Source organism: Python bivittatus, unplaced genomic scaffold (genome assembly GCF_059951505.1).
Source record: "Python bivittatus isolate LINGU-HERP-01145 unplaced genomic scaffold, Pbiv_v1 ctg000970_np1212, whole genome shotgun sequence".
In the NCBI taxonomy this organism is placed as follows: Eukaryota; Metazoa; Chordata; class Lepidosauria; order Squamata; family Pythonidae; genus Python; species Python bivittatus.
In genome coordinates this window covers 2,407,982-2,420,945 of record NW_028277121.1, presented here as the reverse complement: position 1 = coordinate 2,420,945, position 12,964 = coordinate 2,407,982, and the positions used below count along the sequence as shown (strand labels likewise).

The 12,964-nt window shown below is 42.5% G+C and overlaps 1 protein-coding gene across 5 annotated transcripts in view; it reads right to left on the bottom strand.

Annotated features, from left to right (window-relative positions):
- Positions 1–6,328, bottom strand: part of GUF1 (GTP binding elongation factor GUF1) — a 28,934-nt gene extending 22,606 nt beyond the window's left edge. For 2 of the 5 annotated variants that reach the window (XM_025175989.2, XM_025175990.2), the window contains exons 1-3: positions 5,745–6,328; positions 3,831–4,548; positions 1,878–1,989 (exon numbers count right to left, since the gene is read on the bottom strand). In XM_025175989.2, coding sequence (XP_025031757.2) covers positions 1,878–1,989; positions 3,831–3,983 — 265 coding nt within the window. In that variant the 5' untranslated portion in view covers positions 3,984–4,548; positions 5,745–6,328. Of the gene's footprint in view, positions 1–1,877; positions 1,990–3,830; positions 4,549–5,744 lie in introns of those variants that run through there. The other 3 variants (XM_088131267.1, XM_088131268.1, XM_088131269.1) reach the window with 3 other exon arrangements.
- Positions 6,329–12,964: the final 6,636 nt, after the last annotated feature.

Genomic DNA, 12,964 nt, shown 5'->3' with positions numbered 1-12,964 from the left:
TGCAAATGCATCACTGACCACACTGCTCCAAAGCAGCCCCCAACTCTCTTGGAGCAGATCTGGGCAGACTCAGGAGGTGGCACAGAGGAATGACAACCAGCAAAACTCTACCCCACCCATCCAAGCCCCCACTAGACTGAAGAGCCTTCCATTAGTGGATGGATACCCCTCCTGTTAGCCCTCAATGCAGGTATCAAAGATCCATTTACACGGGTTGAGTTTCCAAATCAAAGAAAATGCATTAACATACAGGTAGCCCTCACTTAATGACCACAATTTGGACCAGCAACTCCATCGCTAAGTGACACAGTCATTAAGTGAAACATCACGTGACAGTGATGGACTTACAAGCACACTTTTCCCCACGGCCATTAAGCGAGTAACCATGGTCATTAAGCAAGACATCATGTGCCGCAATGGGCTTACAACCTCACTTCTGTCGCAATCATTAAGCAAATCACCTGTGCTTCATTAAATGAAATATTATGTGACCATGACAGACTTATGACGTTACTTCCCATTCAATTGTTAAGTGAGTCACCCACAGTCATTAAGCGAGACATCATGTTACCATGACTTGCGATTTCACTGCCAGCTTCTCCACTGACTCTGCCTGTCAGAAGCCGGCTGTGAAGAGCACAAATGGCGATCATGTTACCGTGGGATGCTGAGACAGTCGTAAACACCCACTGACTACAAAGCACCTGAATCTCAAACCCATGACTATGGAGACACTGCAACAGTTGTAAGTGTGAAGACCAGTCGTAAAGCTACTTTTTCAGCACCGTTGTAACTTTAAATGGTCGCTAAACAAGGCAGTCATTAAGTGAGAGCTACCTGTATTTTATTACAATATGCATTATGGTTCTAAGTTCATCCTGGCAACCACACTGTTCTCCAGAAAATTCAGCAGAAAATTCCTGAACCCATTTACAGAGTGAATGTTAGTCTCAGGATGGATGCACTGGAATATTTGCATGTAAATGTTTAGGCATCCTGGTTAAATTGTGCGTTTCAACAGCTCCCTAAGTGAGCAGCAGCTAACACAATCTTTACATGAGACAAAAATAAGGATGACCTCTTTCTGCAAATGTGAATGCATGCTTACTATTTAGGTGCAGTTGTTGATATTCAAAATAAGAAAACGGTGCAAATGCAGGACGTTGGGGAAATGAAAATTTTTTAAAGATGGTCCCAGCAGCACAATACCATATATATTTGTGGATAATCCCATCCACAGATAAGCCAACCCTTGAACTTTTAACTAAAGTATCATGAAAAATGTGCCACCTGTGGATAAGGTGATGCTCAAAATTTTCTCAAGTTTTAATTTTCACGATTGGCTTATTCGCGGGTGGCACATTTTTCATGATACTTTAGTTAAAAGTTCAAGGGTCGGCTTATTCACTGATGGGCTTATCCGCGAGTATATATGGGTACTTTAAAAAAGGATTACCGTATATACTTGCAGATAAGCCCTTCTACGGATAAACCAAACCCGGTTTTGGGAGTGTATTTTGCAACCTACAATTCTTGGCTTAGCTGTGAGCATATACGGTAAAACGTTTTTCACAATGCAAGTCTACTGTAGTTTCAGAACAGACGCACTGATAACGCAACAGCCATAACTTTAACACTTGTAAATGTAACAGAAATTCCAAAATTTCCTAATTTCTTGACTGTAAATGAATACGTTACAGCACGGCAATCAACTAAATTTTAAGAGTCACTTCTGTAGAGAAACGTGACATTTTAAGCGTGGGGATCTTAAATATTTGAAATATTTCTCCCACGGAACGTTCAGTAAATACAAGAAACTTGGCATCAGAATGCATAGCAAAATATAGAAGCATGACATATTATAAAAATTACCACACCTGTTATTTCCAGCAGCCTATCGGCTAAAGTGCTTTTGCCATGATCCACGTGGGCTACTATGCTAAAATTTCTAATATTTTCCGCCGGAAACGACGACATATCCACTGTATCCTAAAACAGATTTAAAAAGAAAAAAAGAAAAAAAAAAGAAACATTCAAAGGAGTAAAAGCCGTTTGAAGCAGACAAACTGCATCGTGGCAAGTGCAGTTTTGCAAAAACATTTATATTCTGATTACATCGTAATAATTTATAGTTCCTGCTCTTTGGAATTAAATGTTTTAACATGCTCACTTACTTTAATGGTAATCATCTCCTAACCGTATGAACTGTACGCATTTATGCAACGGAGACACCAGGAATATTGTAAAAAACAGAGTCTTAGGCTGTGTCTACGCTACGGGTTTCGATGGTTTTACAGCCCAATCCAATCATTGCTGTACCAGTAATGAAAACCGTAACGATGTCACTAGAAACCCCTGGTTGGGGAATGGCTTTCATTGGCAATATGTTTACTTACTTGACAGTCACAGAGAACACAAAAAAGCCTACTGTATTTATGAATAAACCTGAAAATACTCCGGATTCTAATTCCGCATTACTGAAACAAATCTTGTTTTAGTAACCCTTTAAATCAACTTTCTCCAATCCAGCGTTCTCCAAATTTGTTGGGACTGCAACTCCCAGAATGCTTGGCCATCATGGAATTGCAAACACAACCGACGTGGAAAATACTGGGCTGGTGAAATCCTCATTATACAGTATGTTTTTTCAACATCTTATTAACGTCACTGTACCTAGTGAACACATCACAGCTCACTCATGTTTATGATTGTAAAAGGACAGCCCTAGTTCAGGAATGAAACATACACACGGTTCCAGATTCTATACCTATTCTGTAAAATACCTGTTGGGCAGCATTAAATAAATCCTAATTATTACAAAATGAATGAATCAACGTTTGGCCAGGAGGCTGGTCATCTCCACTTAGAAATCAATCAGACAGACAGAAAGGGACTCTGTTGAAGAACGAAAAAAGAAGAAAAGCCAGAGACATTCCAAATAAGGAGGAATTACTTTGATTCAGAGTCACTGTACCTTTGGGAGCAAGCTGAAAAAGTTACCACCTTCCAAGTAGCATAGAATTAAGTTTTGTGGACACAGGATGTTGGACTAAGTTGAATTTTTGGCCTTTGGAAGGAAATCATGCATATCGTTTGTAACCTAATAGCATTTCTTTATTGACAACCTTAGCTGAATAAATAAAGGTCACACAAAAGGGTCTAAAAGCATAGGGTATGGGAAGCGAAGGTCTTGGAAACTCTAATAGCAAGGAGGAGCCGTTGTGGAGGATATGAGAGTCAACAAAGACGAAGAATGTTGACAGGAGATTCTAGAGAGATGCAACCACATAAAGGTGAGATAAGGGAAGACTCAAGAGGGGAAGACTGGAGCAGAGAAAGTAGAGGAGATAATTCTGGAAGGGAAGGGATAGAGAGGTATGCCATGAATATGTAGGCATTACAATAATTACAATAAAAGGGCTAAAGCAATCTTTTAGCATGCATTGAAAAAACAGGGCAGGTAGCTTCACAAAATGGATCCCATAAGGAATGGCTGTGATGGAGGTAAATTCCACTGCAATACGTGAAGTGTTACTTTCAGATAAGGGTGGCTAGAACTGAGATTCTATCGAGAAGCCTCTCGCTTCAGTTAAAAAAAAAAGCCATGTTCAAGTAAGTATTACATATCAGAGAGGAGGAAAATTTCAAATGGACAGGAACAATTACATGATGCCATAAATTTCAAATTAAAATGAACACACACTTGTTATCAATACAGAAACGTTAGTCATAAATTATTCTGCAATTCTGTTATTAGTAAATGTAAAGATTCCTTAAAAGCTGAAATCTCCAACAATTAGGTGTGGGCAAGTAACATAAATAGCAATCACCTTGTATGTCCTGGAGCAATACTGCCTTGAGAAAACTGCATGGTGTAGAGGTGGTTTTTCCGTCCAAGGAGAAAGATATGAAAAAACGGTAGCTTTGTGGGACAACTTACACCTGACAGAGATATACAGTGCCCTTTTTAGGAATGAAGGCATGCTTCCAGAATAACTGCAGGGTCACTGTCCAGACTGAGCAAAGGAAACGTTCACAACAGACTATGATTCAGCACAATGCTTCCGCACATAAGGTGTGCTCATTTCTATAATGACCAGAGGCAGCCTTAGTCCACGTTTCCAAGACCGAGGCAGGTATTCTTCAGAACAACAACATCAAAAGGGCAGAAAAAACAGGGATCCCATTCACAGTGTCCATTTCCTCTTTCCATAGGTTGACATGCTGGATAAATCCTGCAAAAGAGAACGCTTCAACTTTTTTTTTTACAAATATACGTAAGTTGTTCCAATTTTTCTTTCCTTTCTCTTTCCTTAAATTTGCAATCTATACTTTCTGGGAGATACGTCACTTCCTAAAGAACAAGCAGCAGGGCATGACATGGCAGACACAAGGATGACTTGCAGTGACAGAAAGGTATGGAGAAGTGCAGTGAATGATGTTGCCATAAACTAGATTTAGCTGATTTTCCTCTTCTTTTTGTGCCTTTGATTTCTGCTGCTTATGAGTTCTTACTCCTTTTCTTCACTTTGTATGGTGATCCTTGCCCTAAAAGGGAAGAGTGATGGAAATGTATTTCACTTGCAGCAAGCTGACAGCCCATGACAAAGAGCAGATGAGCTTCACTTAAGAACCTACTTTTGACAGGTAGTTTGCTAAACCTCACTTCCATGGCACCGAGTGCAATGCATGACCTCACTTCCTCCTCTGCTTTAAACTTATCAGGACACTTAGTTTCAGCATTTGGTTTCATTACGAGGTGTCCCTGAGAGAGGTGGGAAGGTCAGATGATGAAAGCAGTGTTGCACCATCATACTATAAGCATGAGGAAGGGCAATGCTGGATAATATGAAATCTGGAATCAGTAATGCTGCAGGCATCTTGTGGCGAGAACCAAAAGGATCTCTCGTTAACAGCACATTGACCTTTTCTGGGCACTGTTGGAACAGAAAGAGCTTGGAGTTTGATCTTAATTTTCTAAAGCTCTAAACGCTACCTGACAGCATACATGTCTCAAACTATTAACTTGCCAAGGCATTAAGATCAGCAGGAGAGATCTCTTGAAGATGTCCGCACTTCCAGAAGCCCATCTGCCAAGAGAAGGACTTCTACGTGTCCTTCCCAAGCTATGGAAAGCATTCCCTTGAGGGCTGTGCTTTCAGTTCTTTCCACTTTCAAGCTGCATTAATGCTATTTTTAAGTGTTTTATTTGCAGTTTAAATTACCATGTTGTATTTTAGACCATTATCTGCTTTAGGTGTTCTATGCACCAAAAGGCACCTATTGTTCATACTTACTTTTAAAAACTGAAAAGTTCCAATATGCATTAAATATAAAATTAGATTTGTACATTTCATAAACCTGGTGAAATTTTGAAATTTCAATTATATTGGTGTTTTATTTATTTCTTTCCTTTTTTGCCTCCTGTTAAGTTCTGGTTTGTGCTGGCTTTTTTGCTCCTCCTTTTTCCTAGCATTATTTAGTCTTTTTAGGCACGCTGTGCTTCTTATCCTAGTTTTACCATTTCTATCATCCGGTATTTCCAAATCCTCTCCTCCAGAAATGGAGCTGCACAGAAGCCAAACCAAAACTGTTCCTCCTATGAATTATGAGAGTTGTTTTTTTTAAAATCAGCTGCAATAAAAACAAATCTCTACTACTGGATGCAGTAGTAGTAGTAGTAGTAATAATAACAATAATGGGAGGCTGGGTCACATCCTCACCCCACCGTAACACTATCTCACCTTCTGTACACAGGAACTGTGGATATACACGTGCAACGTATCTCTCCCCTGACTTTTCACAGCGCACAGCGCCTGGTTCCCAGCCCTCTCACACCCACTGCATGGGCAGGGCGGGAGACTTCCAAGGACGAGAGCCAATTCACGCGCGGAAGCCCACGACCGTCCCCGGGGAGACCCGCTGCAACGCTTCCGCGCCGCCACCGGCCGTCCGCACGAGGCGCGAGCAGCCCGTCCGCCAAGCGTCGCAGCGAGAGGCGCGCGCACCCGAAGCCCTCCGCCGGATTCCGCCGCGGCGACACGAGCCCCCTCCTGGGAGGACAGGGACAGGGAGATAGAAAGGGCAGAGATACGCGCACGTCCTGACTTCGGAGGCGGACTGTAGATGGTAACGGATGGCATCTTGCTCAGCCGCCGGCAGCACGGAGCACCTAGGCATACGCGTGGCAGTGGGTGAAGAGGGGCTGCTCTGCAGAAGGCTGGCCCATTTCCCTCTTTGCCCTTTGTTCCCCGCTCCCTCCACCCTGCGACAGGAGTCTTAGGAGTTTTCACCCGGTGGGAGCTATTTGGCGACAGCCGCCCTGCAAATAGATTCCTCCCGTGTTTCCCATAAGCAGCTCTTAGGCTGGCTGGCAGAAAGAGCGCCTCAAGAACTAACCGGAAGAGAAAGCCACTCTATTCTTTTCAAAAGTCTATAAAGAACCGGGACGGAGAAAGCACTCAATGCGCATGCGCCTTGAGCACAGGCTAGGAAAGAGTTCATTGGCTAACCGCCCCGGCGGGTGGGAGGAGACCTTCGCGGCACCAGCGGCGCTTCCGTCCCTCCGTGGTCGTCTTGGAGACCGCGGCGCAGCTTCTGCTCGCGACGATGTTAAACTACAGCTCCCGGCAGCCTCAGCCGGCGGGGCCGATGACAAAGCTTTCTGGGAATTGTAGTTCGGGGCTAGGTTGTGTTTCTCCAGCTCGCCCGTACGACTTCAATGGGTCGGTGGCTGGTAGAATCACAGAACCGTCGGGTTGGGAGGGACCCTGGGTCTCTGCTGCTTGTCCCCCCTTCCCTTTAAACCGTCTGCGGACCTTTTCGTCAGAGGAAATCCAGCTTTTCCAAAAAACCTGATGGGCAGGGCTTCAGATCCGACGGAACCCCTCTGGGTCGGCTGTTGAAAAGGAATAAGGGGTCACTTATGAGATGCTAATTTGAAGACTCTGCTTTTTTCCCCCTTTTCTTTCTGGCGTGCTTATGCAAAGCAGTGTTTCTCAACCTGGGCAACTTTAAGATGGGTGGACTCCAACTCCCAGAATTCCCCAGCCAGCGCTGCTGGCTGGGGAATTCTGGGAGTTGGAGTCCACCCATCTTAAAGTTGCCCAGGTTGAGGAACCCTGCTGTAAAGTACTTTTTCTTTTTTTTAACAGACATAAAGACACTTTCCCCGTCATTTAGAGTAACCCACTGAAGTTGCATAAATTCCTTCAGCTGGAGCTTGGAGGCAGCCCCCCACGGACTGGAACATGGGGTCTCTGTCAGCTTCTGGATCCAACCAACAGCCCTGGTTGTTAGTTCGAGGCCTCCCAATCAAGTACCGACCAAGGCTAGCTTTCCCGGATCAACCAAGGGCTGCATTTCTTCGGCAGATGATGGACTGGGGAGAGAAAGAGGAACGAAATCCATGGGGGGCTGCCTCCAAGCTCCGGCTGAAGGAATCTTTGCCTTCATGCAACTTCAGTGGATTAATCTAAACAACGGGAAAAGTGCCTTTGTGTCCATTAAAAAAAAGAAAGTACTTTACCGGAGGGTTCCTCAACCTCAGCAACTTCAAGACGAGTGGACTTCAACTCCCAGAATTCCCCAGCTGGCAATTAACACGTCACGACTTATGGTTATTTGACCAAAAGACAAATGCACTTTTTCTGCTTCATCTTTTAGAAATTTTGCAGTGCAAGGTGAAGCTCATACTATGAAGGAAATCAAGTATGTCCTTACTGAAATGCTGGCACTTAAATGTGCTTTTGAGCTGGCTGGGGAATTCTGGGAGTTGGAGTCCACCCGTCTTAAAGTTGCTGAGGTTGAGGAACCCCGCTATACAGAAACACGCCAGAGAGAAAAGGGAAAAAAAGCACAGTCTTCAAAGAAGCCTCTCCTAAGTGACCCCTTATTACAGTGGGGTCGGTAGCACGGTGGGGTGATCAAGGTGTTGGACCAGGACCAGAAGCCCTTCAGTGCCATCTGCTTTGCTGGATGGGGCACTGGGGGAACGGAGAGTGCCAGGCACGTCCCCTTGAGCTCCTGGCAGAGAAGGTGGAGGATATAAATCTAATGAATAAATAAAACTAATAATTAATGTACTGAGGAACCACCAATGTGGAAGTAAACAAGCCACCACTACAGATCGATACCCAAGATAGAATATTTCTTATTCTACTTGTACATCGTCTGTGTGTGTGTGATGATGATGATTAAATCCTGTGGTTCCTTCAAGGTGTTCAAGGTGGTCGTTTATCTTGCACAACAACCGGGCTGATGGTAATTTTCTCAAGGCTGGGCAGCTTCAGAGGAAGGCATATGAATCACGGTCTTCCCAGCACCCATTGAAACTTGCTATGTCCAACGTACGGGCTTTATTTGAATTCTGCGGTTAGCAATACCTCTCCAAAGAACCTGAAGGCAATTTAAGTCATGATTTATTCATTACCGTAATGCATATCAGCATTTGCATGGGTCAAGAAAGGTAACGGGGTTTAGAAATGCAGGGCGAGGAGTGAAATGTTGCGCACGCAGCAAAATACGAAGCTTCTGCGGAAGGTGATGAAATATTATAGCGAGCGGCGGACAGATCTCTGACCGTGCCCTGCGCCTGCTTTCTCGACGTCTACAAATAGCGCTATTAGTTTCAGCACAGTGGACCAGCCAGAGATGTTAACAAAACAATACAGTCTGTCATTTTAACAAGCTTTCTTGAAAGGCCAACTGGATGTAGCAATACTAAAGAACAATACAGCCTGCCTGCATTTAAAATAATTGCTAGAAATGCCCATTGTATGTTTCAGCAACTCAGAAACTAACATAATTACATAGAAACAACCTCCGGTCAGAGCAAAATAATATGGAAGAATTGTTGAACTGTTTCGTACAATTACCCCGTTTTGCACTGCTGTAGCACATCCCAGGATCCTGAGTTTCATGCAGCCCCTGAACTTATTTTTTGCAACCCTGGTGTTCCCGCTGATCGCAGTTGCCAAAATACGGTTTAGACCTGCTATATCTGGGCTGCAAAAATCTGGATGTCACTGCAAAAAGATACAGAAAACTAAATCCTTAACTAACTAGGTGGGGTAGCCGCAATTAACACATCACGACTTGTAGTTATTTGACCAAAAGACAAATGCCCTTTTTCTGCTTCACCTTTTAGAAATTTTGCAGTGCAAGGTGAAGCTCATACCATGAAGGAAATCAAGTATGTCCTTACTGAAATGCTGGCACTTAAATGTGCTTTTGAGGGCCTTTGAGAAATTATATTTAAATCCATGCCACAGTGCTGCCGAAATGCATTGATTTCTTAGAAGCTTCACTAGGCAGATGTTTCATGATACAGAATAATAGAGGGATGGGATTATTTTTCAGGAATCAAAACATTTAAAACAATTCTATACAGTATTTAAAATGCACGTGCTAAAATGAAATGGCAGTCTAATTTCCACAATATGAAAATAAGCACAAACCTTTTTCCCCACTTGTCTTGAAAAGCTTAGTAAGGAGAGCACTGGAGAATCTCAGATCTGTATACTAGACTGAGAATTTGGATAAACGTCTTGTAAGAAAACAGGGCCAACCCATTTCTGTACTGCGATCAAGAAAACAATATAAACAAGTCATGAAATCCCCAGGAGTTACACTTAATTTAAAGGATGCTTCACCCTTATCTTATGTGATAGCTTTTGTTTATGTTTCACTGATATTTTACTTAGCCAGTGTTTACTAACTTGGATTTTCTTAAATTAGATAGATAGATTTTATTAATTTCAAGCAGTGACCAGCATAAGAAAAAGAAAAGAAAAAATACAGTAAGATGAAATGTACCAATACATCGTGAGTAAAAAAAATACAGTAAGTGACACACCAGTGCATACTATTAGAATTAAAATTCCTGTATCTAAATTTGAAGCTAAATCTAAAAGGGGAAGTAAATATTCAACTTATAATACAATAATTTGACACTCTAAACATAAGCTATCCTATAACATTTTAAAAATTGGGGTATTCATCTTAGATCACCGAAAAGAATACAAAAGATACAAACAGAAGAATGACTATGTACTATTAGAAGTCTGAGACCAATCGTTAATGCATATTGTTAAACAAAACTTGGCTATGTTGTACGTGATAGGACTTTCCTTATCTAATGGGTGAAAGTCAACATAAAATTCTTCAGGCCAACCTAGAATATGTGACAACAGAGTCAATATGAGCTTTCTCCGGATATCGGTGTGAAATGGAGAGCGTTATGGCATGTAAAGGATAGATTCAGTTGAGCCCTCCCCACAAGAGCAGGTTCATCTAACTATAGGAACGTTATTAAATTTCCCATATAGGAGTTCTGGTTGTTGAATCTAGCCCTAAAAAAGAACCTTAATTGTGATGCATAAATTCATGAACAAATATAATGAACTGATTTCCATCTTGGGTGGTTAAACCAAGCTGAGATAGACTTAGGAACAAGGCCCCTCTCATTCTGATTATCAGTGTCCAGGAGCAGCTCTGTAATGACTCACTTAACCTAGAGGATTCAAGAAACTGTAAAGACCCAAAGACCACAAGAGGAAACCATGAAGATTGACATTTATCAGATAGGATGGATGGAATCAGTCCAGCTGGGAAATAATGGCACTTAAGCCAATAAATAATAATCACTGGCCAAGTTTTGAACTCAACCCTCTTTTGGCAAGTCTTGAGCCAAAAGATGCTCTGATAAAAGTGATCTGGTTGCCTGTGAGCTGGCTAGAAGTACAGTACAGAGCGGATCCCATTCACCGCTGAAGGTGCCAGTTCCGGGCGAAACATCAGGATATCAGACAATTAGACAATGGCGTACTAGCCTGGAAGCTCATCCCCAGGGGTGCAAACTAAGTTTATCAGAGCACACCCCAAAATGTATATCTGACGTAACATTGGATTGATGCTAGCCGTGAAAGCCTACATCAGTATATTACTTTGCACCACTTCCACCATTGTGTATGTAGTGTTGCTGTTTGCTGCCTTGAACAGTGTTTAATGGAAGGCAGAATATATTTCCATACATATGGAAAGATGGTTTAAAAACTAAATAGGTAATACCCTAAATTGATGATGAATTCCTCCCTCCACCTCTTTTTGGGAATGACATTTGATCAAGCTTTCAGGATCTTATATATTTTCTATGGAGCTTCTGAAGCAATAAGACAGTTCACATACAGCATAAAATGGCACAAAGATAAATCATGAATAATTATTCACATGGACATTTCTAAAAAACACCCCTAGAATTAAGGCGCCCACACAGTTCAGGAAAAGTGTGAATTGCCTGGTGGTCCTATTACACCTATGACTTTGTTGCCTCCAGCAAACTAACACCCAACAATCATCTACAAACCTTGAGCAGTCCTAACCTCCATTTACAAGATAAAAGTAATGGGCAGATGCTTGAAAGAGTGGTCTCCTGCCCCCAGACCAAAACCAAAATATTCTGGTAGGTTGCCATCCACGTCGTCATGGATAAGACTTGGCTTGCTGGCTGAAAAATACTCAGGAATAACTCCAGTTGAACACAGCAAGAGGTGCTGCTGAATAAACATGCATAGGATTGCACGACGTAAGTAGTTTCTTATTAGCCGTCTAATATATTAGTGATCAGAGAGGATGGAGTAATTTGGATCCTAAGTGGGATCAGTGGAATCGTAAGAGCCTCCTGACCCTCCCAGAGGCTTCCCCTTCTGTGAGAAGTTCCTTGTAATGATCCACTTTTATCAATAGTTTGAAAGCTTCACTCCTGAATCCAGAGCCCCCTCATGTTCAGGATACACCCTCAAAATCCTAGAGAATACCTCTTCGGCAGAGGAATAAGCATAATTTTTCTACCTTCCATTGTGATCACAATGGAGAGAGGAAAAATCAAGAAAACAGAGGCGGGGGGCAAGGTTAGATTACTGGTTTCTCTACACACTCCTCAGCCTATACATCATTTTATAAGTGAGATTTCAATTGGCAACCTCAGATCTTAGTCACTGAGAAGTAGCGTAGTAACTTTTCATAAATGACGTAGATAAGGTGATAGTAGAGATGCTCATCAGATTTGGAAATGACACAAAGCTGGCGGGGGCGGGGGGGGGGGGAGATTGCTAACTTCAGAAAATAGGCTCCAGACTGAATAGGATCTTGAGAGACTTAATATTGGGCCCTAACGAACAATAGGCAATTTAATGGTGAGATAGGTAAGATTTTGCACTTAGGTAGGAAAAACAGATGCACAAATACAAGATAGGAGGTACCTGGCTTGGCAGTAGCACTTGTGAGAAGGACCTGGGCAACCTGGTAGATGACAGGTTAAGCATGAGCCAGCAGTGTGCTACAGCTGCCAAAAGAGCCAATGCAATCTTGGGCTCCATCTAAAGAGGTGTGGTATCAAGATCACAGGAAGTGATAGCTCTGCTCTATGCCGCACTGGTCAGACCATGTCCAGATCTGGTTGCCAGAATATAAGCATACCATGAATTTATTTTCCATAGCACCCAACAGAAAGTCTAGGACAAACAGGCGGAAGCTTTGCAGAGGAGATCCAAACTTAAAAGAAGGAGGAATTTCCCCACTGTGAGAGTTATTCAGTGGTGGGGCTCTTGGAAGCAAAGGTTGACAGCCATGTGTCTGAGATGATCTGAAGATTCTTGCCCTGGGTATGAGGCTGGACTAGAACACTCCAAGAACCTTTCTGATCCTATGATTCCATGAGTTTTTATAAATATGACTTTTTGGGGGGGGGTGCATTCCTGAAGGGCACACTACCCCATCAAATATTCCCTCTTTTGTGTAAATTGAAAGATACCCAACTGTTGGTTTCTTCTGTATCAGACAAGGAGGTCTTTAGATTCAAGAGCAAAAATTACTGATCTTTGAAACACTGTGGGGTGACTTCTTCCTCTTTCATTTATTAGTGTTGCCAAGTAAATCATGTTGGAAATGCTGCCTCTGGCACCAA